Source organism: Alligator sinensis, unplaced genomic scaffold (genome assembly GCF_000455745.1).
Source record: "Alligator sinensis unplaced genomic scaffold, ASM45574v1 scaffold471_2, whole genome shotgun sequence".
Taxonomy (NCBI): Eukaryota; Metazoa; Chordata; order Crocodylia; family Alligatoridae; genus Alligator; species Alligator sinensis.
The window spans coordinates 2045707-2071132 of NW_005842143.1; the positions used below are offsets into that span (position 1 = coordinate 2045707).

Here is a 25426-nt window from a genome sequence, read left to right on the forward strand (position 1 = left end):
CACGATGACCCCTGCCAGCTCCCTCAACACCCTTGAGTGGAGGGCATCTGGACCTGCAGATTTAAAAATGTCCAGCGCTTCCAGAAGATCTCTAACTACATCTGCGCTGACCGAAGGCCTGACAGAGCTATCCCCAAGATTGTCCCTACCTCTGGCAGGAGGTATGTCCCAGTCCCTGTTCAAGAAAACAGAGGCAAAGAAACTTAAAAATATTGGCTCTCTCATCTGGCGTAGCCACAAGGTTACCACTTGAGTCTTGCAGGGTCCCTCCATTGCCTGGTGCCCTCTTCTTGCTCCCAATGTACTTGAAAAAGGACTTTTTGTTGTCCTTAATCCTGGATGCTAGCCTGAGTTCCACAATCACATACAACCTAAATTTAACTAGACACCGCCCGTATGTATTTCGCGCATTCATCTATCTGCCCCATACATACATCCCCCCGCTCGGATTAATCAACATACACAGTGTAATTGTAATTTGTATCATCTTTCGTACTAACACTAATCATTATCAGTTTCAAGCTCATAACTGGACACGGATCTCATATTTTGCTCTTTAAGAGGCCTCTGGTTATCATTCTCACAAATATACCTTGCGATTGCCTGGACATTCATTCCTCTTCACAGAGACCTCAACCCGCACTGTCCTGGTCACCACTCATTCTAGTCTGTAACCGCGGCAGTCCTGTTCTTGACTGCATTTGGTGTCTTTTTTATTTTGGGGGGGAAATTCATGTTCCCCACCAGCGACTCATCTCTGAAGTCATTGTAGGCAAGTCTAGCACAACAATCTTGTAAGACTAAGCGCTTTCACCTAAGCCTTCACAGCGCATAACAAATTGTAATGTTTTATCATGCATTCCATCCCTACCTTGGCCTTCCTAATAGCCCTCCTACACTCACGGGCTGAGGAGAAGTACTCCTCCTTGGTGATAGCTCCTCCCTTCCACTGGTTGTACACCCCCTTTTTAGTTCTCAGGCATTGCTGAATGTCCTTGCTGAGCCAAAGTTTCTGAGCGCTCTTACCCTTCTTGCTTCTCTCAGGGACCTGGAGGATCGCCCCCTTAAGGTACAACCATCCCTCATGGACTCCCATCTCATCTACCTTCTGGGACCTCCGTGCCTCTAGTCTCCTAAGCTCATTGAAGTTGGCCCTTCTGAAGTCAAGAGCTTTAGTCTTGCTATAAGCCCTTGACACCCTGCGCTGGATAGTGAATTACAGCAGGTGATGATCACTATTGTCCATGTGGTCAAGGACCTGCAGTCTCCTTGCCAGGTCATCCCCAGTGGCCAGGACCAGGTCCAGCAAGGCGTTACCCCTAGTGCGGTTGTGCACTTCCTGGATAAGGTGAAGGTCCTGTAATACAGCCAGGAACCTATGTGAGTGGTCAGACCTGGCTGTCTGCTCCTCCCAGCAAATGTCTGGGTAGTTTAGGTCACCCATAACAATGACATCCCTTGACCTAACCGCCTCCATAAGCTGACTGGAGAAGTCCCGGTCCAGTTCTTCCCCCTGGTTGGGTGGTTTGTAGTAGACACCCACTGTAAGGTCCCTTTCGCCACACCCCCCTTGTAGTTTGACCCACAGTGTCTCTGCCCGACCCTCCTCTAACCCGAAGGGTACATGGAAAGCACATAGGATGGGGAACTATCTTGGGAAGCAGCTATTCAGAAAGGGACTTAAGGTATTGTGGGTTTGTTGTTCAATAATCAACTAATTATGAGTTTCTACTGTCACACAGGGGCCAAAAGGGCTGTGTATCCAATGATCGCACTAAAAAAAGAAATATCAAGAAGGAATAAAGGATATAGTACCTCTATTGACACCGAAATAGTGTATCTAGTTCTACAATCTAAAAAGGAAGTTGAAAATTTGAGTAGCCACTAAAATTATTAAAAGACTGAAAAAAGTGAGACTTGACTAATCTGAGTAACTGCAAGGGAAACCAAACAAACAATGGTAGGTCCTTCAATCTGGAGGACAAAAATGTAACTAACTGTAAACATAAAGGTAGACAAAATTTAAGCTAGAAATATGGGGCCAACTGTTAATATGGAAGAAAAATAACTATCAGAACAATTTTTCAAAGGTTTGTAGTGGGCTCACCATTGCAAGTTTTTAAATCAAAAGTAGGTTTTCCCCCCTAAAAGGACCTGCTTTACTTAAAAAAAATGAATGGATCAAAGCATAGAACTTCCCAGAATGATTCAGACAGATCAGACTAGATCTCAAAGCAGTCCTTGCTGTCTTTATAATTTATGACTTATATCTGTTTAGTGTATTTATATAAATTAAATAGAAAAAAAGGGACCTGCTCTGAGGAGTGCTTGGATAACTGTTCACATTGTGGGGTACCACTCAGAGTACCTGTGAAAGCAGTTTAAAAAAGTATGTAGAACAGTCTCAGTAGCCAAATGAACAATGTATGCTTTCCCAGATGATTGGAAAACAGCATATATAGTGCCCATTTGAAGAAAGGGAAGAAGGAGGATCCAGGGAACTACAGACCAGTCAGTCTCACCTCAGTCCCCAGAAAAAATCATGGAGCAGGTCCTCAAAGAATCAATTTCTAAGCACTTTGAGAAAAAGGTGATTAGGAACAATTCTCATGTATTCACCAAGGGCAAGTCATGCCTGACCAACCTGATTGCCTTCTATGATGAGATGACTGGCTCTGTGGATGCAGGGAAAACAGTGGAGGTGAAATACCTTGACTTTAGCAAAGCTTTGGATATGGTCTCCCACAGAATTCTTACAAGCAAGCTAAGGAAGTACGGGTTGGTTGGATGAATGGACTGAAAGGTGGATAAAAAACTGGCTGGATCATCAGGCTTAGAGGGTAGTAGTCAAAGGTTCAATATCTAGTTGGGCAGCCAGTATCAAGTGGTGCCCCAGGGGTCGGTTGGTCCTGGGTCTGGTTTTGTTCAATATCTTCATCAGTGATCTGAAAGATGGCATAGAGTGCACCCTCAGCAAGTCTGCGGATGACAAAGCTATGGGGAGTAGTAGATACACTGGAGGGTAGGCCTAGGATTCAGAGAGACCTGAACAAATTGGAGGATTGGACCAAAAGAAATCTCATGAGGTTCAATACAGACAAATGCAAAGTCCTGCAGGTAGGACAGAACAATCCCATGCACCGCTACAGGCTTGGGGCCAACTGGCTAGGCAGCAGTTCTGCAGAAAAAGACTTATGCGTTACAGTGGACAATAAGATGGATATGAGTCAAAAGTGTGCCCTTGTTGCCAAGAAGGCTAACAGCATACTGGGCTGCACTAGTAGGAGCATTGCCAGCAGATCTAAGGAAGTAGTTCTTCCCCTCTATTCTGCACTGGTGAGGCCACACCTGGAGCACCATGTAGTTTTGGGGCCCCCACTATAGAAAGGATGTGGACAAGTTGGAGAGAGACCAACCAATGAAAATGGTGAGGGGGCTTGTACAAATGACTTATGAGAAGAGGTTGAGGGAACTGGGCTTATTTAGTCTTGAGAAGAGAGGACTGAGGGGGGATTTGATAGCAGCCTTCAACTACCTGAGCATGGTTCCAAAGAGGCTGGAGCTAGACTGTTCTCAGTGGTGGCAGATGACAGAACAAGGACCAGTGGTCTCAAGTTGCAGCAAAGGAAGTTTAGGTTAGGTATTAGGAAGAACTCTCACACTAGGAAGGTAGTAAAACACTGTAACAGACTACCTAGAGAGGCTGTGGACTCTTCACCCTTGGAGGTTTTTAAGACTCAGCTAGACAAGCCTTGACTGGAATGGTCTAGTTGGAGATGGTCCTGCTTTCAGCAGAGGGTTGGACTAGATGACCTCCTGAAGTCCCTTTCAATCCTAATTTTCTATGATTTCTAGTAAGACAAGAGGGTTTGCAAGGTGAAAGCAAATTAAAAATACTGGAACTAAGTGTCTATTACTAAAAGTAAAAATGAAGATCAAGTAGTGGAAGTGCAACAAAAAATGGTTAAGAAATGTTCTGTATAGTGGCTTCTCCACAGATTTCCTATATAAGCAGGCTGCTAGACAGGATTTAGTCACAAGGGCAAGCTTTTTATGATTCACAGATCTTCAGAAAGCTGTTAGCTAGATTACACCTGTGAACTCTGTTTATTGCAGTACTGACTTCACAAGCCGCTGTTTTCTGTTTTAGTGGTGTGGCTAGATTAACTTGTTTCATTATTCTGTTATTTCTTCCTGTCATCATCATTCCCAGTGTATTCCACCAACTAATCTTTTCTTATTAATATATGCACAGCAGTTGCAATGCTTAATAGAAGGCACAATGAGCAAAATGCCTACTAATAACATGTACACGTAACCTGACATGCATAAACCAATGCTTGTTATTTCAACATTAGAAACTATAGGTGGGAAACTAATATAATACTTCTTTGGCACAAAGGTGTAGGGATCCTTTGTCACTGATGTACGATCAGCAGCAAGACCCAAGGTAGCTATCTTGCCTGAAAGCTGGGTTTGTGAAGACTTCATGTGCTTCTTCCCTGGCTCTTTCATGCCTGTAGGTTTAGCTGTGATAATAGGTTATGCTATAAAATGAGAGACTGTACATGTATAATCACACCACGCGGGCCTGAAACTATGGTAACTGTTCACCCTGCACAAGATACTGTATTTACTTAAGAATTAATACAGATCTGGAAAATTCTCCCTTTATATCAGAGCAAAATGGAAGACATTTACATTGCAGAACAACTGGCAGTTAGATGCCTTCCACTCCACAGTACATGGAAGAGAGGAGGCAAAAATTAATTAAGAACCCAAGTAGCGTCTTCCTCATTTACTTTCAATGAGGAACAAGTGGGGGAGCCAGTCAAAATTCTTTCAGCACAGGGAGCCAGTAAGTAGAGGTGGCCAGACTGGGGACTAAAAAGAAAGGAGAAAGGAATATTACTGCATCTGTAAAAGAAGCTTTAAGTATGAGGTGGTAATTCATTGACTAGTGAAGGGGGAAAGGGCCAGAAAGGGGACCAAAGATTCTCTGACTCAGTGTTTCTACCATCAGAAACTTGAACGCTTAAAGCAGTGGCCGCCAACCAGTTGATTTCGATTGAGTGGTAGATCATGGAGCCTCTGACAGTCAATCTCAGTCTATCAGAAACTCCATGATTGGGAGCGGCAGGACGCATGAGGCTAGGCTGAGGCACTCACACTGCCGTCCAGGCTGGGCTGGGTGAGTGGGGTCAGAGCCCAGGCTGCTTGCCTGGGAGGCGGGGTGGGGGGAGGGACAGGGGGGCACAGTAGATCCTGGGGTGCCAAACAGTGATCTTTATCATAAAAGGTGGGAGACCACTGGCTTAAAGGTTAGTTAGTTGTGTGCACCTACAGCATGTAAGTAAAGCCATATTACTTTTTGCCTTTGAAATGTTCCTGATAATGTCAGTTGTTTATTCTCCATATTCCCTGGAGAATATATGCCAAGACCCCCCCAAATCAAAGGCTGTATCTTTCCTCCTGCAGATCACTCAGTAGTTTTCCAAGGCAGACTGGATAAAAAGCCTCGGTGGAACCTAGCAGCTCAAAATAACAAATGAGACAGTGCAGGAACCAGCACTTCATTCATTTAAAAGGAACACATGGAATGAGGTAAGGTGGGAACAGGGATATCAATGGGTCAATATGTTTGAAAACCACTGAAAGTTTCAAACTCACACTTCTAACCCTAATATTGAATTAAAGAGCATGTTAATATAGTTTTGCATTTAAGTTCTCTGACTAATGGCAGCAGAAACTGATTTTTTCTGACCAAGAAAAAGTATAGAAAATGTTAGCCCCTAGGAAGTACTGTTTAAAGTTATGAGCATGACAGAAAATAACCTTAGCAAAAGAGTTTGCCACTCAGAAACAAACCATTCTTTCCATTTGAGAACTGGTATGTTTCACATTTGGGTAAAACTGCATTTTATTAATTTTGCTTTCATTTTTGTAATCCTATCCAAATTGCTTAAGGTGAGCACACACAGGGCATGAGCAAAGGTCCATGTGCACACACAGTTCTGCACATGTGAACATTTATATTATATCCTTGGTGTGAAGATTATTACAGATGCAAAACAGACTGACAAAAAAAAAATCACTTCTGTAACAATATTCCCAACAAACACAGGTAATTTCTTAAGCATGACCCTGTCCTATAAGCATACACTCTCAAAGCACACATACAAACTCTAGCATATGCTTCAGCCTGAAAACTGCTAACACATTTTCACACACTTCAACTATTAGAACTCAGTCACCCACAGCAATTTCTCCCAAGTTTTATAAAGTCGCAGACTTACCAACAGTTTGAGCAGCCAAAACCGGGACTTGTAGTACAAGGTTTTGGTGGGATTGATGAGAAAAAGCAACATAAATCCGTACAAGATGAGTGGGTTCACCTGCATAGGGATATAGGTGAATTTACCAAATATACATGCCAGCAGGCTCAGGCACCACAATACCCCAAGGAATCCAGCAATCTAGTAAAAATGGGGAAGAGGAAAACAAAACAAACAAACATCATTATACATGTGATAGTTCATTGTGGGATTCAGAATTGCTTTATTATACAACAGAGAGCTATTTTCAACAGTATAATCAAATCAAGCACCAGTAACTTCCTCTTCTGGACTTGGTAATTGTGTTACAATTCTATGCCAGGAAACAAGACATGATTTATCTTGCGGACACTCAGACCTCACAAGTGCTTTTGTGACTTGTTCTGTTTACCTCAAAGAGATGCTGATGGGACAAATTGCTACGAGGATTGAGTTCAAAGATGAGGACATGGTTCACTCCAGCCTGTCTCCAGCCATATGTGTTGATGCCCAGGAGAAAAAGGAATTCTATCAGGAGAAAGCCACCTCGATAGATTCTCACCAGTGGCCACACATTTGGTCCATCTATAAAAACCACACCTGAAGGGGACAGAAATGAAGTGCTTAATGAGATAATACAAACTACACTGCAGACCAAAATAATTCTCTGCTTCTTTGTGCTGATCCTACAACTAGACAAGAATAGGGTGTACTTATTTATAGGGCCTAAGTACTCTAGTTATTAAAACAAGGTGGGGAGACAGCACAATTTGCCTTAATACAGAGAGGTTCAGACATATGACTGAGGTGGATAGGAGAACATCTGTCACTTGACCTCAGTCAAGAAACAGAAGTAGCATTTGGCTAGTCAAGGTGTTTCTTTGGCTAGAGACTGAACTTACATATAAACCTATTTAAGTGATCAGAAACTGGTTCAAACCTGTAACAGAACAGAAGTTCAGTGCACATAAAACAGTTGCAAAATGGCCAGAACTGATTTAAAATAAACGTGGTTGAATGTAGTATCAGACATAAGTGATTTGGGTCAAACTGGTTTATGGACCTTCTGTCCTGCACCCTTCCTGGTTTAAGTTAAATCAGAGTCCCCCAGCATGCTTTTCAGCTCTGGGCTGGGCTGGGCTGGACTATCTGCTCCAGAGAGCAGGGCTGGCCCCTCCCCTCTCCTCCCTAGCCAGAGCGCCAGCTGGCTGAGAAGGAGGTGGAGACTGCAGACACAGCAGTGTCTACTCACTGCTCAAGCAGGGATCCCCCACTCCCCTCTCTCACAGCATGGACCCCAGAGGCACGGACCCCAGGTCATGGTCACACCAACCCCATGCTAACTAATGCTGAGTGGTGTCTATGTGCATGTCTCTCCAATTTCACTGGAACAAAGACAGACAGAACAGTGTCCACTTAGGGCATTTTGGAGCTAATCAGCAGGTCAGCTGGTAATACATTACACCATTCTTCCTTAAAAATGCTTTGCAAAAAGCTGTTTAAGAAGAGATTGAACTAATGAGAGAGGCTTTGTTTTCCTGATGGGCTGATAAACTTTGTGGTTCTGATAAGCTCCCTGCTGGCTTGCTGTCAGTGTTTGGGACAGAGAAGTGTGAGAAATGACCTAGTTTGCAATGAATGTAGTACCTGTCAGTTTGCTGCAGACAGTATGAAGAAGCAGGGAGAGGGAGATTTAAAAGCTCAGTATCATCAACAGATGCATGCAGTCCACACAAGCAGTCGTTCCCCACCACCCCTTTTGCCTCAGAGTTCTAGCTGGGGTCTGGCAATGCTCCTGTCCCGAACAGCGAACAGGGATGGGGTGGGGGAGACAGTTTGGTGAAGGCTGCTTCCCCTTCCCCCACCAGGCACACCCTGGCTGTGGATTGTGCAGGACAGGGTGGGGGTTTAAACCCCTCCCTAATCATAGTGTCCTGCTGGGGCTTGGTCACAACCCCCTCAGCTCAGCACTGTGGAACGGAAGGGAGGAATTGCTCTAGCGCCCCCCAGCTTCTAGCCTGAGCCACTACAGGCATATGCCTGCATTTCCTGAATAAAAAGTAAACGTCTATCCCCTTGCAAATTGGTTCAATCTCTGCAAGTTAGACTAACCTGCAAAGATTGAATCAATTCAGGCTGGGGCTTTTTGAATGTCTGTCCCTAGCCTTTATGGCCAAACGATTAGAGTTAAGCTTTACTGCATATTCAGGATTACATTAGTCTTCCCAAACTTTGCCTCCTATGAGAAAAATTAAGCTATCAGTTATTTTTTTTTCTTTTATAAATTCTTTTTTTCCCCAAAATCTTTTGCTCCCTGGTAACTGAATCTCCTTTTCAACTATTTCTGAACATTTCTTGAGAATTACTAGCTTTTTTCCATCTCTTACTCTGGCTATCAACAGCACCCTACTCACTCAGTACAAAACAAGGAGTGAGGTCAAGCTGAAGGCAGTGTCCCAGCAGAATCATGATTCAAAGAAGCTCACTCAACATTCTTCACAGGCTATGTAGTTAAACTAAAAGAATTGTTTGCTCCTAAATTCAATACACCACACACAGAGTACTGTCTCCTGGGCTACACATAGTGACAATACTACAACTGTATTCAACCATTGTGTGTCATATAAAAGATTGCGCTTTGTTTTTCTGTATTCAGTGCTGCCACCTAAAGTGGCAATCAGTAATTTAAAGTAGAAACTCTTTGTCTAACATAGGTGGGTTTGTAAAATTTTATCATTCTGATTCCCTGAGGCAAGGTTTGTTATTGAAGGGAAAGTAAAATCGTTGTTTTCCTCAATTTCAGCTTCACTCAGCATCTTCCTCCTGCCTCTCACTCTTTAAGGGTAGCTAGAACACTCAATTGAACTTCTATATAATTTTTTCACTCTTTTCGATCTCCCTTCACATGAAAATCATGTTTTTTAATCATTTTCATCCATCTGTCCCTCATTCATAGTTTATATCAGTTGAGATTACCAAGAAAATTATAGATAAAGAAGAATGATTCAGGAACTGTTTTAAATGTATAATGCATCAGGTAACATTGAGACAAGTCAGCAAAATAAATTAGCATTAAAAAGGATTTCAGCCAAAACTGGTATACACCCTGGAAAAGATATTGCTGAAGTTGGGCCAGTGAAACTATGCATCTGAGGTTTTGAGGTTTTTTTTTTTAAACTATGCATAGGTCAGATCAAGAGGGTTATTTGCAAATATAAGGGGAATGTTACTCATGAAAAGGGAAAAGGAGGTGACTACCAGTTGATACGCTCAGTGCAAAGAAGTCCTGACAATTCTGAACTCAGGCTGCTTGCAAATGTTAAAAACAAAAAACCACCACATTTTGCCGGAAAAAGTAGTACATTACTTCAATCTGGCCCTGCAGCGTCCGTATAGATCAGGCACTCCAGCAGGGCTTTCTGGTGTTTTTATCTAATAGCTGATTTAATCATCCAAAAAAGCCTCACTAAAGCACCCGATCTATACAGATTTTGGGCACGCTGGGTCTAACTAACATGCTGCCTCTTCTCGGTACATGCTGGGTTTGGCATGGGGGTGCGCACAGTTTGAAGTAAAGCATGCGTGCGTGCGTGCGCATCTGTGTAAGCAGTCTCAGTGACTATTTTGTAGGAAGAAAAGATATGTAATGGATTCCTTAGACTGAATAGCTGGGTTGAGTTGTCCTGATATAAAACACAGCCTAAAAAATCCACAGTTGATCAGAAACTCAAGTTAACACCCAATAACTTCATACTCCCTTAAGAAGGATAATGGTTGGGGGCTCACACATAGGACATAGGAGTGAGATATTCAAAACTTTGGGGTGACTAATATCAGAAAAAGTGATACTAGGCAAAGTCAACAGACCAGTCACTGAAAAGAAACTATGGGAGCCTTCCTCTCCTCTTCCTTTTTTATATTTTGAAACTAGAAGATGCTATATCCAAATCAACTTTCACCATATCGCAGTTAGATAAGATTTCCTAATCTTTTCTTTACCTTCTAATACATTTTTGCTCAAAAAAACCTCTGCCCCATGTGAAGATGGCCATGGGAGATGAGTGTGCCATATCCCAAACCTGCCAGTTTTTCTGACTAACAAATTTCTAGTCAGCCCTCCCATTTATTTTATGGAGAAGTGGTTCTTTGTTGAGAAAGCTTTAGGAGCCAACCCAAGTTAGAATAATTAAACTATAAAGAACTGTAGAGCTGGAGTATCAGAAGAATAAATATCACTTATGAGTTCTTGCTAGGTCCAATAGGGCTTGTCCAATTATGTGTACCAGGCCTCCTGTCAATGTGATATATAGAAGAGCCTGAATACCATGGAAGAAAACAGACCTTGAGGCCTATTTGAAGCTTTGAAAATAAAATAAATGCTTGAGTGCCATTCAAACTTACAGTATTGCATTCCGCACAACATGGAATAGTGAAAATAATGTACTTTCCTACATTGTTTTCTACATGCTCTGAGATGGGCCAAGAATCTGAGGAACTAACCTTTTGGGTAAGGACAATAAAAAGTCTAGCAGGAGGAACATCACTGAAATCAGTTTGGGGTTCAAACATAAGCCACTTTCTAACAAATATTTTATTTTTAAAATAATTAGAGTAATTCTGTTCCGGGAAGTGAGAAGCTAATGACTGGCCTGAACTACAGAGTGCACAGTCTTTTCTACACTGCTCCATCAATGCACCTAAACCTGACCTGCCACTCTATTATTATGACTACCCTTGTTTCTGTTGAGTAGACTTTTTTGGTATGGAAAATTGCATAGTGATTCTGTGACAGCACAAATTATGTTTAGGACAAGATCACCTCATTATTGTTTATTTGTTGCCCAATCCAGACTTTTATACTCAAAATCTGACACACAACACTTTTCTTTTAACCCACTGTTCCATCCAGCTCCAATTCCTTTGGTTAGATCATTTCCTAAAATCCACCGGTATATGGGCTTCAGATAACTCACGCCCTCTACCAGCTGACATATGTCAAAGACCTATGGTCTCTGCCAAAAAAGACATACTGATAGTGGCACTGATGTTTTAACAGATATGAGGTTTTCTTTGTTCTGACCTGCCCAAGAGGATCACAAACCCTCCTTCTTCTCCTTTACACAGGCTCTTGTACGGTAGTTCACAGTGCTATTATGGATCTTTGCCCACTACTATGAAAATGGTGCAAGCATTAAATTAGCTGCATTACTTTGCTAATGTGTAACAAGTTCCATATTCCCTAACAACTTGGGGAGGTGCTAATACAACCACATGAGTATTCACATTATCCCAGTCAGAAGCTATACCATTACCACCTACTGTATTTTCACAAGCAAGGAAAACCTCATTATTGTGAGAGAAGCAGTTAGTCATAGCTGGGTGTGCAGAATCTTGCTTGCTACTTTTTAAATCATCCCTTGCTGTCCCCATTTCTATAGCCATCTAAGACCTTCAGGGCCAACAAAACTTTCAGTTTCTGCAGTCAATAAATGTGATATAAGGCTAGCCAGTCCAACCCCATACGAGTCTGCATAACAAACTGTGAGCTATTAAATGTGACACTCTCTGGATCACAGGTGAGCAAAATATGGCCCATGGGCCAGATCCAGCCCATCAAGGCCCATGGTGAGTCCCTCAGCCTCACCTGGCCCAGGCACAGCAGACAGCCTGTGCCCTGGCACATGTAGCTGGTCCCATTGCCCCTGGGAACACAGCAGAGCTGGGGTGACAGCAGCCGGACTCTACTTCTTGGAAGCCTCTGTGGCAGTGGCTCCTTCCAACTGCTGCTGCTGGCCCTGGCCCCACTGCCCAGGCACCCTGGCCCAGCCACGCCACACCCACTGCTGGGGGCTCTGAATGGAGCGGACAGGCGGAGTCTCCATGGAGATCAGCCTGAAATGCCCATGGGTAGGGCATACTTACCATCTGGGAGCAGGACAGGCAGATGGGGAGTGATTTCTGGGAGCAGGATGGGAAGGCAGTGCTGGAATTGGGATCACAGGGCAGTGACAGCATGGGGCCAGGGCCTGTGGCAGAGCCAATCTGCTCCCCGCACAATGGACTGTGACCAGTCCAATCCAGAAGGGGGTGGAGCGCATGCCCATGACCTCACCCCCGCTGCCCCTGCCCCAACACAGGCAGTGTGTGCAGGCAGCCCAGTACAGCAACTACTGCAAACTGGTGCAGCCTGGCAGCACGGGATGGCCCCAGTGGATCATGACCAGATTAGGCCACTCCACGTTGCCAGGCTGTGGTGCTCTGTAACTGCACTGTACTGGGGCTACCCATGCAGGGGTAGTGGGGCCAGGTCACGGGCATGCAATCCACCCCCATTCTGGGTCAAGCTGATCACGATCCACCGTGCAGAGAGTGGATCGCGCCTCTGCCCCAGCCCTGCCGCTATCTCTGCCCCATGATCCTAATTCCACCCCCGCCCTCCCATACTGCTCCTGGATGTCACTCCCTATCTGCATGTCCTGCTCCCAGATGCCCCATCCCATCTTTGGGGGTCGGAATCGATGATCTATTGAGGGCCCTTCCGACCCTAACATCTATGAATCTAACATCTATGAATCTGCCCAGCTGAGCATGCTGTGCCCATAGGGGCCACTTACAGAGTTTTGGTGAGATGTTGTGGGTACAGGGATGCAGGGAATGGGGGGCCTGACCTAGCCCACAACAGCTCACCATAACTCCCTAAGTGGCCCTTCAGCCCAAATAATTACCCACCCCTGCTTTGGATGCACTTGCTGCAGCTACCACCATGCGTGGATTCTTGTCAGCTACTCCAAACCTAGGTTTATAGCTGTCTTTTTTTTTTTTTTTTTTAATTAGAAGCTATGGATGTGTTTTGTTGTTATACATTCCAACACAATGCCCATCTTGCAAATTACAAATTAATGAACTTAAAGTTCTGTCTATGAAGCCAACTATTTAGCAATTCAGTAAAAGCTACTAATTCATTCATAAAAGAGCATTTAAGTTAATGCTTTTTTTTTTAAGAAAAAAACCCCATCTTTACAGTTAGTTATAACACAACTTCCATTTCCTAATATTTGCAGAAACTTCCAGATACCAGATCATGCCATCTCACAAGAACACAACAATTAACACTGGTTTAGATGCATACATATTTGAAAATCAGGATTGTGTTCATGAGTTCATCACTGATGCTGTATTGCTTTTTTATTCCAAGCACTTGTGTGCTTTCAAATTTCACATTAGGAGGCAAACATCAACAGTTAACTTTGACCACAGCTTTGAAAGGTCACATAGGCAAACTACAGACAAAACATGAAAACACTATGCATCAAGAACTGTGCACATACACATATGCACACACATGCAGGCAATAATCCGCCTCTCTGATGGAAAACAAGGAAAATAGTTTTAAAAACAGCTTCCAACATATATTAAATACAAAAATAACAGTTTAAAAATTGTTTTAAAGCAGATACAAGGACTTTCTCTTGTGCAAAATATGCACCGATCTGCTGGCTGTTTACTTTGCATTATTTGAACAGACTACTGTGCCACTGGAAACAAAAGCCAGGCTTTTTCACATGCAACTGAAAAAACTGACTGCAACAAAGCAAAATTCTTCCTCTGAATTAATTTAATAGCTTTACATTATTCTTATGACTCTGGGTAACATACCCCAATAATAAGTGGACTTCACATGGACCAGAGACCAACCAAAATTAAGACAAGGTCCAGGATATATGAGAACACGTGTGCTTTCCATATATGCTTACAAGCAAAGCAATATATTGCCATGTCAGGTCCATGTAAGTCAAACAAAGGAAGCCTAAGAAATTCCTGTGAGAAAACTTCTTGAAAGGATGGAATTGCATGATATGAAGTTGGTTGAAATGGGTTCTTCCATCTTCCCACTAGAGTTCTACAAACATGTAACAATACCTCCACATCGTCGAACACAGAGTGGGGAGGGGTGGCGTGCGGCCAAATGTGGAGCAATGGCAGGACAAGGTGGTGGGTGGTGTGTGCAAGCTCCCCCTCCTCCACATCCAGCCGGGCGGGCAGCACTTGTGAAACCTGCAGAGGGGCACCACTGCCCTTTCACCCCACTCCCTCCGGCCCTGCTCCTGGAGGGCAGCAGTGCAGGGTGGTGGGTAGCAGCGCTCCATCCCCACCCGCCTGCACATACCCCCTAAGGCCTTCCCAAGTACCTCCTGGGGTACACATATCCCCAGTTGACAACCCCTGTATTATGGTAAAGAAAAACTGAATTAAGGTAGTAGTTTACTAGTTTCGTTTGACTCAGACTACCAAATCTTCTAACTAGGATTATTTTGATTAATCCAATCCAGTTACTAGACCAGAAGTGGGCAAAATGGCAGATCCAGCTAATGATCGGATTCTATTTCCCGGCATCCCATGCCTGCATCTCTATGGTCGGTTTCCATGGAGACCCCAGCAGTGGTGGCGCTGTGACGGTGTGGCCAGGGTTTCCATGGAGCCTGGCCCCAGCAGCACTGGCATGGCATGCAGCTGGGCAGGGAGCTGCTCCGGGACCGGGAACTTGCAGCAGTGACAACGCGGTCCAGAGCCGGGACAGAGCTGCAATCTGCTGCCTGCATGCCCCTGCCTGGGGTGTGTGGGTAGCAGATCACAGTTCTGGCCTGGCTCCAGACCAGCCTGTCATCACCGCATGATTCTGGTCTCAGAGCAGCTCTCTGCCCAGCCACGCACCCTGCCAGCGCTGCTGGGGCTGGTCTCCATGAAGACCCTGACCCTGCACTGTCATAGCTCTGACGCTGTTGGGGTCCCCATGGAAACCAGCTGCAGTGATGTGGGTAGGGGCTGCTGGGAAATAGAGTCCGCTTCGGGCCTGATCCAAAATACATACCTGAAAGAATAACAGTAATATTCAGCACAATGAATATTCCACAGAATAAGCCGACCCTGAAGGTAGTCCATGCTGGTGCAGGCTGTGAAAAGAACAATAGCCAGGTTAAAGATAAATGACTACTACTGCTGCATACTAATTTCAGAGTAAGTTTCAAATCAGAGGATGCAATATTCTGGCCTATGATTTAATACTTCCTTTCCCTTTCAATAGAGTCTCTTCAATCTAACAAGTACAACTGGGCACCAGCCAGAAACATTATGCCTATGTCAAAACAGAGCTCAAGTGTCTTAATACCTTCCAAGAGATTTGCCAGACCTTCGCACAAAAATTCCAGCATAGGATAGATAGCAGAGCATGGCCAGAACTAATAATAGATGTGGAATGTTAACATTTCTCTCTATTATTCACCTCTTGATGCATGAACTTGCTCCAATGCATTAACATTTGAAATCCAAATTCTACACTGAAGTAGGTTACATTTCCTAGAAACCATTAGCTCTGATGAGAAAAATCAAGCTAATTACCACACATCACCACACATACATAGCTATCCTGCTTCCAGTTCAGGGATACAGGACTGGACTGGAAGCAAAGCAACAGCTTGAAGAGAGACACATACAGAGCTAGCATGCCTTGCCTTGTAACATACAGACATACATCAAGTAACTTCAGATGCTAATCATTTCTCATATGTCAGGTAGGAACACCCATTTCAATTTATTTGTACTTTTAAATTCTGTGTGGGGGAGAAGAGTAAGATGATAGGGTTAAAATGTAATCAGTCACTAACAGGTAAGAAAAACAGGAACTACAAGAACCAAGTTCTCTCACCTGGGCTGCTCCCAAGGGTGGGACTCGCAGACGCTTCATGGCCTTCTGTCTATCTCCATCCTCTAACTCATTGGTCACCACTGTCTACAGAAGTAAGAGTCACAAGAATTTAATGCAGATCCCACCCAAAAAAGCATATGTTGCACATTAGTTATGTCAAGTTACTACACAATACCACTATCCATCTCAACAGATCCTCATAGTGCAAGTCACCTGCTGAAGCCAAGACACACACACAAACCAATGATTAAGATGCAAGTAACCGATGTCAGAAGTGGCTGCACTTTTAAATCTGTTAATAACTGTAATAGCTATTAAGACAATGTATTCAGTTTTTAAGTACAAAGAATTAATATTATGACTGGTGAAGAGAGAGAGAAACTAATACTAAAGAAAAACATTTATCCACACAAAGGGAAAGCAATACACAAGCTAGCATTCTCTACCTCTGTCTCAGAGATGAGCTGGTTGATTTTCTTGCAAGTGTAGAATGGTGCCACTTCCACATGGGCCACCCGCCAGTCTGCACCACGTGTTGTCTCCAGAATCTTGTCATGCTTCTTCAGGATCTTACGGAACCCTGTGAAATTCAGGTTCTAGAAACAAGGAAAACACAATTTTAGCCTCATTTAAGACTGAAAGTTGAAAGCTGGAAATATTCCAGGGGCAGCAGAAAAGAAACAGTTATTAAGGCTTGTTAGTCATCAAACTAACAGAAAATATTCCAGAAGGGTTTGTTTTTTTTTTAAATGTACAGAGCTATTGTGTGAAGGAATACAAACTATTGAAAATAACAGCAAAACTGAATAGACTGAGGGAGTAAAATACTGGAGACTGTTTACAAAGAATTAATAAAACCTCTTGTATTATTTAGGCTTATAACAATAACGTATGCAACACAGCTAATTATTAAAATGGAGATAAATCAATATGAAATTCCAAATTCAGAGATGTAGTTATCCCATTACCATCTTACACACTTAGCTGTATGTAGGCATTGCAAAATTTAACAGCAGGTGATCTCAGTGGCAACTGGATTTCACCTTTTGCTCAAAATAAAAATGTTGCCATCATAATTAAAAGCTACTTTAAAAAAAATGAATGTAAAATCAAATTGCAAGTTAAGAAGCTTGAGTTAACCTTGGCCAGAAATAGAATATTCTACTTTGCAAAAAATAAAAAGTTTCCACATTTCCCATTCTAACCAAATGACTGCCATTTTTGCTGATACAAATTCACTGCAGATAACTGCGTTTTAGGCATACCACATGCTAATTTTGAATCTGAGGGTTCCTTCATATGGGAAGTATAGCAGGCCATTGAAATATAGTCCATAAGTGCATTATAGCACTTTAACACTGCCAGCTGTTGCAATAAGCTCACAACCACAATTTACACCTGCAGTAAGCTGGAGGGTGGTTTTGTAAGAAATATACTGTGTTCTGCCTCGTCTTATCTAGGTATCATATCTATTTGCCATTTTTTCAACAGAACAGGCTCTTTCTAGTTCCTTTAATTCAAAGGCAACATTAAATGTCAATTCTGAGAATGTAAGAAAGTGAAGTAACATCACATAAGGCATATCTTTGCACAAGAAAATCTTGTAGATGTTTAAAATCTGACCAATCTAGTCCAGTCAAGTGTGTTTATTCCTTATAAAAGTATTCTGTACGCTAAGTATAAAATAAGACTAATGTTAAAGGAAGTAGCGACTATACTAAAGACACTAAAGATAAGACCCAGAGTAACAAGCTAGGAAAGAGGGATAATATTTATGGTACGTATAAGCCCAGCTCTATGTAATCAATAAAAGACTGCATATTCTAAGAAAAGACTGTGTCAACACTAGCCTTATTATGAACATAATTTATATTTATAACCTATCTTATCTAGAACATGTGAATAGGTGTGGCAAAGGTTCTTAAATAGTGGTTGATCAGAGTGCCAACCTAAATATTGACGTTCACTTTTTTACGATACGTAGTATTGTACAATACATAGTTATAAAAGAGACAGGAAAGCTCACAGCAACCGGCAGGAGACAGAAGTATGCTATGATGAGATATCGGATATGCTAAAACAATGAACTCTTCAAAGAGTCAACCCACAGCACTCCGTGATCCACTGAACCAGTTTATTCAAGTATTAGCAATATAGATGGAGGGAAAAAAAGAGCATGCTCACATGCAAAATCAAGCCCATATATTTGTTCAGAAAGACACAGAAAACAGTGGAATTCAAAGCCTTTGGGAAAGGCTCCAACTGTTCTACTGAAATTATTTTCAATCTAATTATGCTTGGAGTGATTTACTACCAGGCCCACATAATGTGGAAGGGAAAGAAGAGACAGGGAGATGGGAGTAGGAAACCCAATGCATTAATGATCTGTATTACTACAGACAAGAGACTTTAATTACTTTCCATTGGAAAACCCAGCGTTTCACCCCTGAGACAGCAGAGCCTTATTTCATAAAGTTAGAATGAAAAACATAACAAAATGACATTTTGGTCAGACTCTTCTGTAGCCCTGAAGTGAATCATTTTATTGACTAAAGAAGTGATTAGAGCTCTTTAACTCTTGCGTTCCTCAGGAAGCACAGGCAGTTATTGCATTATGCATCTCAGAGCTCTTCTACCGAAGTCTTTTCCTTTGGCAACTCAAGTTCTATGATTCCAGAACTGAAAGGTTAAAAAGTTAATGCAGTTATACCTGCAACCTTAAACAAAAGATTTTGCCAAAGGGAACATGAAGAAATCATTTACTTAGCCTGCAATTTTTTTAATACCTTTTCATATTACTGAGAATAATCCTGTTTGAAAAGAGCCTTCCAACCTTGCCTTCTATTTCTGTTGCATATTAAAGTGAAGTCTATAGTAAGCCTGAATTAAATATCAATTTGCCATGGGGGAAGGGGGAGATGAATGCCACACAGACCAAATGACAACCTAATCTATGCAAAACTAGGTAGGATTAAACAATGGGCTCAAAAAGGACTTGCTTATATTTAAATATCCTTTAGAATCCTCTTGATCAAACACAAAACAAATTTGTATTCTTAGCTAAAACATATTTAACGTCTTCAGCACTTATTTTCTAGCCCATTTGTAGATTTTAATACCTTCTTCCATTACACATTATCTGGATTTTCAAAGATTTACTTTATGAATCATATTATATTTATACATGCTACATTATAAAGAGACTTTGTGTTTTCTACATTGAATTCAAATAGTTCATGACTAACAATGTCAAGATCCCCTTTTATTTGCATATGCTCAAATTAATTTCTCCCCTGGTGAGAATTAGAAAATAAATGCAATCCAGAATCCATACTGTAAAGTCATAGCTTTGTTTCTGAATTCACTCCAGAATCTCTAGTATGATAGATGGTTGGCTTTTTCCTACCAATAACTGGATAATTAATATCACTTCATAGGCATATATCCTCTGGTTTTGAGAATCTTAAAAACAGATGCTCAAATTTTCTTGTTCATATTCTACTACCGTCCTAGTAGTCCACAAAAAATACCTACTTGTTTAAGCTTTTTTTTCCCTTCGTTATAACCCAACTCAAAAGACCTCAGTATTACACGTCAACCACAGCTCAACAGCACTGTAAATGTTTGACATATCGCTGCTTCCCCCTCACTTTTGTGGCTTCTACACAGATCAGTACAATTTATGCTGACATTCCAGTTATAAGAATCTTCCCACCAGGTTTCAGCTATGCCAGAACTTGTTAACACTTCTAAGTTCTTACTTCCCACGCTGCCTGGTTTTGTGTTCAGGCACTTTTTTAAATACACATATTCTTTGTCCTCAATCTGAAAACAATTTCAATTAATTTCTTTCCCTCTCCTACCTAGCATAAAGCCTCAAAAGAAGCCCTACCACTTTTGAATGCAGACTATTTTGCTTAAGTAACAACTGCCAAATCTGAACAGTCAGAGAATTTATTCATTAAAACTTGGCAAAGAAAATTATTTTCTTTTGGTAGAGACCAACCAATGAATATGCCAGTCACTTCTTCAAAGCAGTCATCTCACTGTCTTTAACTTCCTTATCAGGTCACATAAGTGATTCTTGGTAATGTAGTACAAGAGACTCCTTACCTTCCCATCCCCAGGAGTACAATACAAAGAAAAAATGACCAACATAAGTGGCTAAGCAAAAGTTTTGAGGTCAAATACCCATAAGGCTCTACTCTTCCTAAAACAACATTGGCTCCGAAATATTTTGATGCGCTTTAGCTTGGAAGGGCCTGTGCCTCTGTACAGTTATCAACATGCTCCAAATTGCGGGGGGAAGGGGAGGAATTTAAAGCATTCCACATGAACACCTATTTTTCCACATTGTTTCACCAGGAAATGAGAAAAGATTTAACATTACTATACCTACTTTAAAATTTTGAACTAGCAACTGAACTAATCAGAGAAGTACAAGTACTTCTAGTAGCACCGAAAGTCAGGCTGCAAGCTGATTTTCAGCCATTTTAAAACTATTGGACCAATATTTTCCACCCGAGGAGCCTAATGTAAAGAAGTATTTAAACCCTCTGTTTAGGTATCTAAATAAGTGCCCTAGCATCTGGAAGTGTTTGATAAACACCCTGACGTCAATAAAAGCAGGAAGTCCTCAGAACCTTTGAAAAATGAAACCCCACTAAATCCTTATTTACATTCTAGGCTTTTATACAACATTCTTTATTCCCAATTATGGAATTTTGGTTGGTAAAATTCCCTAATGGAAACCTCATTTAGGAGAACATAATGGGAACATTTCATTTTAGACAACTAATTTAAAATAGTGTGTTAATTTCACAAGCTTAAAAAGCTGTAAAGAAATTTTAAATGCAACTCATGTATGGTAAGGTACTTTCAAAATAATCTATTTAAATAAAAAGAAATAAGTCCATATTAAAGGCTTGCAGAACAGTTCATAAAGGAAAAAAAACACCCTCGAGATTAAGTTTTTTGGAATGCAAATCAGTTTGTGGCACTATTGTATCCCTTTTGCTGTTATGATTCAAATACACTGAAGATTCTGTTTTATACAGGTTTCCCTAGCTTTATGCATTCCTGGAAAATGGTGCATAACTCAAATTCACATAAAGGGAACCCTCTTTACAATGTAACAAATAGGGATACATTCCAAGACCTCGACTGTCTGAGGTCTTGTGAACCCAGCATTCATTTCTGCCTGTGGCAGGGGGTCAGGCTAGATGATCTGTTCAGGTCCCTCCTGACCCTAGCTACTATATGAAACTATGACTGTACTGACCTCCAGACCCATTTCTACCACTTTTACAAGACCATTTTGGTACTCACCAACAGCAGACAGTACATACAAGCACAGGGCACAATCATAATGGGGCACACAACTACAGAAACACGTGTCGCAGGCAATGAGTGAGGAGCACAGATCCACACAGGAGACTATATTTTGGTGCATGTGTTACATCTCAGCTCTGTGTTCTTGGGCAACCCTGGCACAGGATGCAGTCTGTCTGACTCACAAAGGACTCACCACCCCTCCCTCCCCTCCTCTACCTAAATGAAACTGATTAAGATGCAGTGAGAGACGCACCTAAGACCCTCACCAGATAAGGGTGACAAGAGTGAATCAACTGCCCTAGGTCTCATTTACATCTGAGATGGAACCAGATGACCATTCATTTACATGAGAGACGGAAAACAGAAAGCCTGAAGCAGAGACTGCAGTGAATTCTGGGACCAGAGAAGCAGGAGAGCGCTGCATGATGGGGAATCTGTGCTTCCAATGTTAATCAACCCATGTTCACACACACCCAGCTCAGCATTTATCAGACCAGTTCTAATCTGGATTTGCTAAGGACTTTCCTCCCCTCCCGAGACACACACACACAGCTCTAAGTTTAATAGGCATCTCGGACCGTACATTCCCTGGTCCCACTATGGGAGGCCTATTTAAACTTGATTGACTAAAACTCGGTTGCCGGGTTAGGGAATGCTGAGGCAAGAGACCGAGTCAGAGGGGGTATGGGCAACATTTGAACAATGGTTAAGGGTTCATCACAGCATCCAGCCTGCTGGAGCCCTAATCCCAGGTGTTGTCATACTTTTCCCGAGACGACTGGTGGGAGTCCTCTCCACAAAAGGTTATGAGCACCCCAATAATTGCTTTAAGTCTGTTAAAAGACTATAGTAAGATCTGGAAAAGTCATGCTAAGCTGAGGCTTGTGCACAACAAGTAAAAATCCAAAATCCTGATGCTGCAAGCTATCTATTGTTCCTGAAGAAACCATGAGATATCCCATCAGTATATCTGCCACCCATAGGAATCTCAAGCTGGCTCCCAAGTATTTGGGTTACTCCCTAATCTTAAGTGTTTCCTGATTATCAATCAGTTTCCTGAGATGGTCCAAACCAGATAACCCCTTGTCAATAGAAAAGACAATGATTTACACTACTGAGGGTGCTACGGAGCAGCTGAACTGAGGGTATAAAAATCTGTAAGTGTGTGTGCTGCTAGAAAAAGAGAAAGAACAGGAAGAGGAAAAGGAAGGAAAAGAAGTAGAAGCAGGAAGAAAGAAGGAGAAGAAGAAAACCCCTGTGCTGACACCATCCCCTGTTGTTCTTGGTGTCATTGTTTGTTTGTTTTTCTTTTGCATGTCTATTACTACTAGTACTATTATATATTTCATATGCTTAGCAATAAATAACTTTTATAGTCAAACTGGTAGTAATTGGGTATATTTTTTCCTTCGCTGCTTCTCTTTCCTCCCGTGCTCTGCAGCAACGCTTCTTTTACCTATGCTAAAGATCCCTGTGAAGCCCAAATTATTGTGGGGTCTGCTCATCAAGAGGCCAAAGATTGGGACGTGCTGAGTTTGAAACACATAAGGGGATCAGCTTGTACAGGCTGATTGACCCAGTTTGACTCAGACGTGCCCTTATGAACTGAATGCTGGCCCATGAGGGTGTCAGCTGGACACCCAGCCGGATTCAGAGGGATTCTGTTTACCTGTGTGCTTGTGTTTGACTGCATTTTATTGTTGCTCTTATGAACTGATTCTTGGCATATGAGGGTGTCAGCCTGTCCATGCTGATCAGCCTGCCCAGGTCAGGCGTGTCACGTTAATTTGTGTGTGTTTGTGTGTATGACTGATTTGGTGACTGGAGGAACCCAGTCCCACTGAGATTGAGTCCTGCAAGATAGCTCCACTGGGGGTGAGGGCTTGCAGAAGGGAGAAATACAGCTCCATATAGTAACACAAGCAGCACATTGACAGAATCACCAAGACCCTAGAAACTATCCCTAATACATGAGCACACCCCAAAGTAATGGGCAGATTTGGTAACACATGTCACCCCCACAATGCACCACACAAAACAGCCAACTGTGGGCTTCAATCACACTGATCATGTAAGAGTAAATTTACCTCGTCTATAACGAATTTTTGGTATAAAAAGGGTCATCGCATAAGAGCATATTCGCACATACAGAAACCGCATAAAGTGAGGGAAACCTGTACATACTTCAAGGCTAGGAACTTTTATGACAATGTAGCCTTCAAAATTTAACCAAAATTTTACAGAATTAAACAGGAGTTAAAAACTCCTGAAAAAGTAAGTTTTTAAAAGAAAATGCTGATGCAACAGGAGATTCAATAAATCTTGTGCTTCTTCCCAAACTTGCAGGTCCAGCTTTAAACAGAAGTTTGTGGCCCCAAAGTTACTGTAGTGACCTGATTTCTTTCCCATTCTCAGTCCCAATTTTCTGACCTCTATTTAATTTTAGGATCAAGAATGCTTATGGAGCTCAGGAAAACTGTTCCCTTTTGTAGGTACCTGATAGTTCTGCAGTAAGATGAGGCTGAGGTAGAACTCGCTGAAGGCCAATTTCAGGTCTTTGATGTTCCTGTGTTGGACACGCTCCTCATGGGACAGGTGGAAGACTGGCTTTCTACGTTGCCGCAGTGTGGAAATTCCACTAGCTTCCCTCTGCGCATCCAAGGTTGATTGTAGTTCATTCTGAAGGGTAGCGGACCTGCGCTGAGCTTCTGCAAGCTTTTCTGTTAGCAAGGAAAAGGAAAGTCAAATATCACGAATAGGCAGGGAGCAACTTGTCTACTGGGGCTCTTATGTCTCATCAATACCTTATCCTCCAGCTGTTGTACTCTTGTGGGGGAAACAGATATCCACCACTAATCCTTAAAGTTCAATATATATGTAAAGTCTGACTTTCTAAAGCTCTTTCTTTCCAAAGACCTTCCAAATAACTTATGAGCAACTGCAGCTCTCAAAAATCCTGAGATACAGCTATTACAAATCACTTTTTACAGAATAGGCCAGAGATTATATACGACTTTTCCTTTATTATGAGTCAAAGCAGTAGAATATCTAGGAATGGAACCAGAGCTTTCAACTTCCCGTTCCAGGTTTTCATTTCTAGACAATGCTTCCTCTGGAGATCACAAGATAAAAAGAATTCCAGCAGACAACATCTGTGCTTGACTGCTCTCTGACCTCCACCTATAAGTAGAGGCTATAAGATGACCCCAAAGAGACTTAGTCAAAACTCCCAATATACTGCCATTCTGCAACACCACAGTGGGAGACAGAAAATATCTGCTGCCCCTTATGCTGTCTGCAAACCAAAGCACTCCATAAAATACAAAAGATATAAGTAGCATAATTATGGCGGGGGATGGTCAACTGCAGCACTAGTCTTATGTGCCAAGGGAACAGGAGCAGGCAGAGAGGAAAGGCATGACACAGAAAGAGTAGCCTGGCCTGCTGGCCTGGCCACCACTCCAAGCAGCACAACTGCAGCTGCTGCCCACCATGAACCACCCAGGTGCGCCTCTGAAAGATATCAATAGTTGAACTTACACATCTTCTCTTGTCAAAAACGAGTCATAAATCATTAGGGTTGCTAAATAAGATGCTTTTTCTTGTCACTTCTCATATTAGGCCACACTCAGGACAAGAGTATCATAAAGGTTGCTAGCTACTAATGCATATCCCTCCCCCATCAGTCAATCAAGGCAACCACTTTGTTTCTTTGCACTCCACAACAGGCCAGAACACACAACATTTCATGTGGATATAAAGAAATCAAAGAAAGCAAGTGGGTCAAGTTTCAGATTATCAGTTGCAACAGGGGTTATCCTTTTTGGCAGGTATGCCACAAATTGGCCTTGTGCCTTTCCCCTGCTGCACTGGACCAACCATCTATTTTGAGTAGATCACTGGCTTTCAAAACAGCTAGTCAGCTATTGGAAAATAGTAGCCCATATTGATGAGTGACCAAAACAACTCTTTGGACTGGTCCTTTAGAAGAGATAGCTCAGAGGGCAGTGCTGGGCAACCAAAAGCTTTCACAAAAGTAGATGACCCAAAAGACTTGAACATCCCTGTGAGTAGT

At 42.2% G+C, this 25426-nt stretch overlaps 1 protein-coding gene across 1 annotated transcript in view; it reads right to left on the reverse strand.

Moving 5' to 3' along the window:
• The window catches only part of XPR1 (xenotropic and polytropic retrovirus receptor 1), a 199453-nt gene that overhangs the window by 43385 nt on the left and 130642 nt on the right, over positions 1 to 25426 (reverse strand). Inside the window, exons 3-8 of the mRNA XM_014520716.2 lie at positions 23848 to 24071; positions 16464 to 16613; positions 16018 to 16101; positions 15184 to 15265; positions 6727 to 6914; positions 6297 to 6476 (exon numbers count right to left, since the gene is read on the reverse strand). Of these exons, the coding sequence (XP_014376202.1) occupies positions 6297 to 6476; positions 6727 to 6914; positions 15184 to 15265; positions 16018 to 16101; positions 16464 to 16613; positions 23848 to 24071 (908 nt within the window). The remainder of the gene's footprint in view (positions 1 to 6296; positions 6477 to 6726; positions 6915 to 15183; positions 15266 to 16017; positions 16102 to 16463; positions 16614 to 23847; positions 24072 to 25426) is intronic.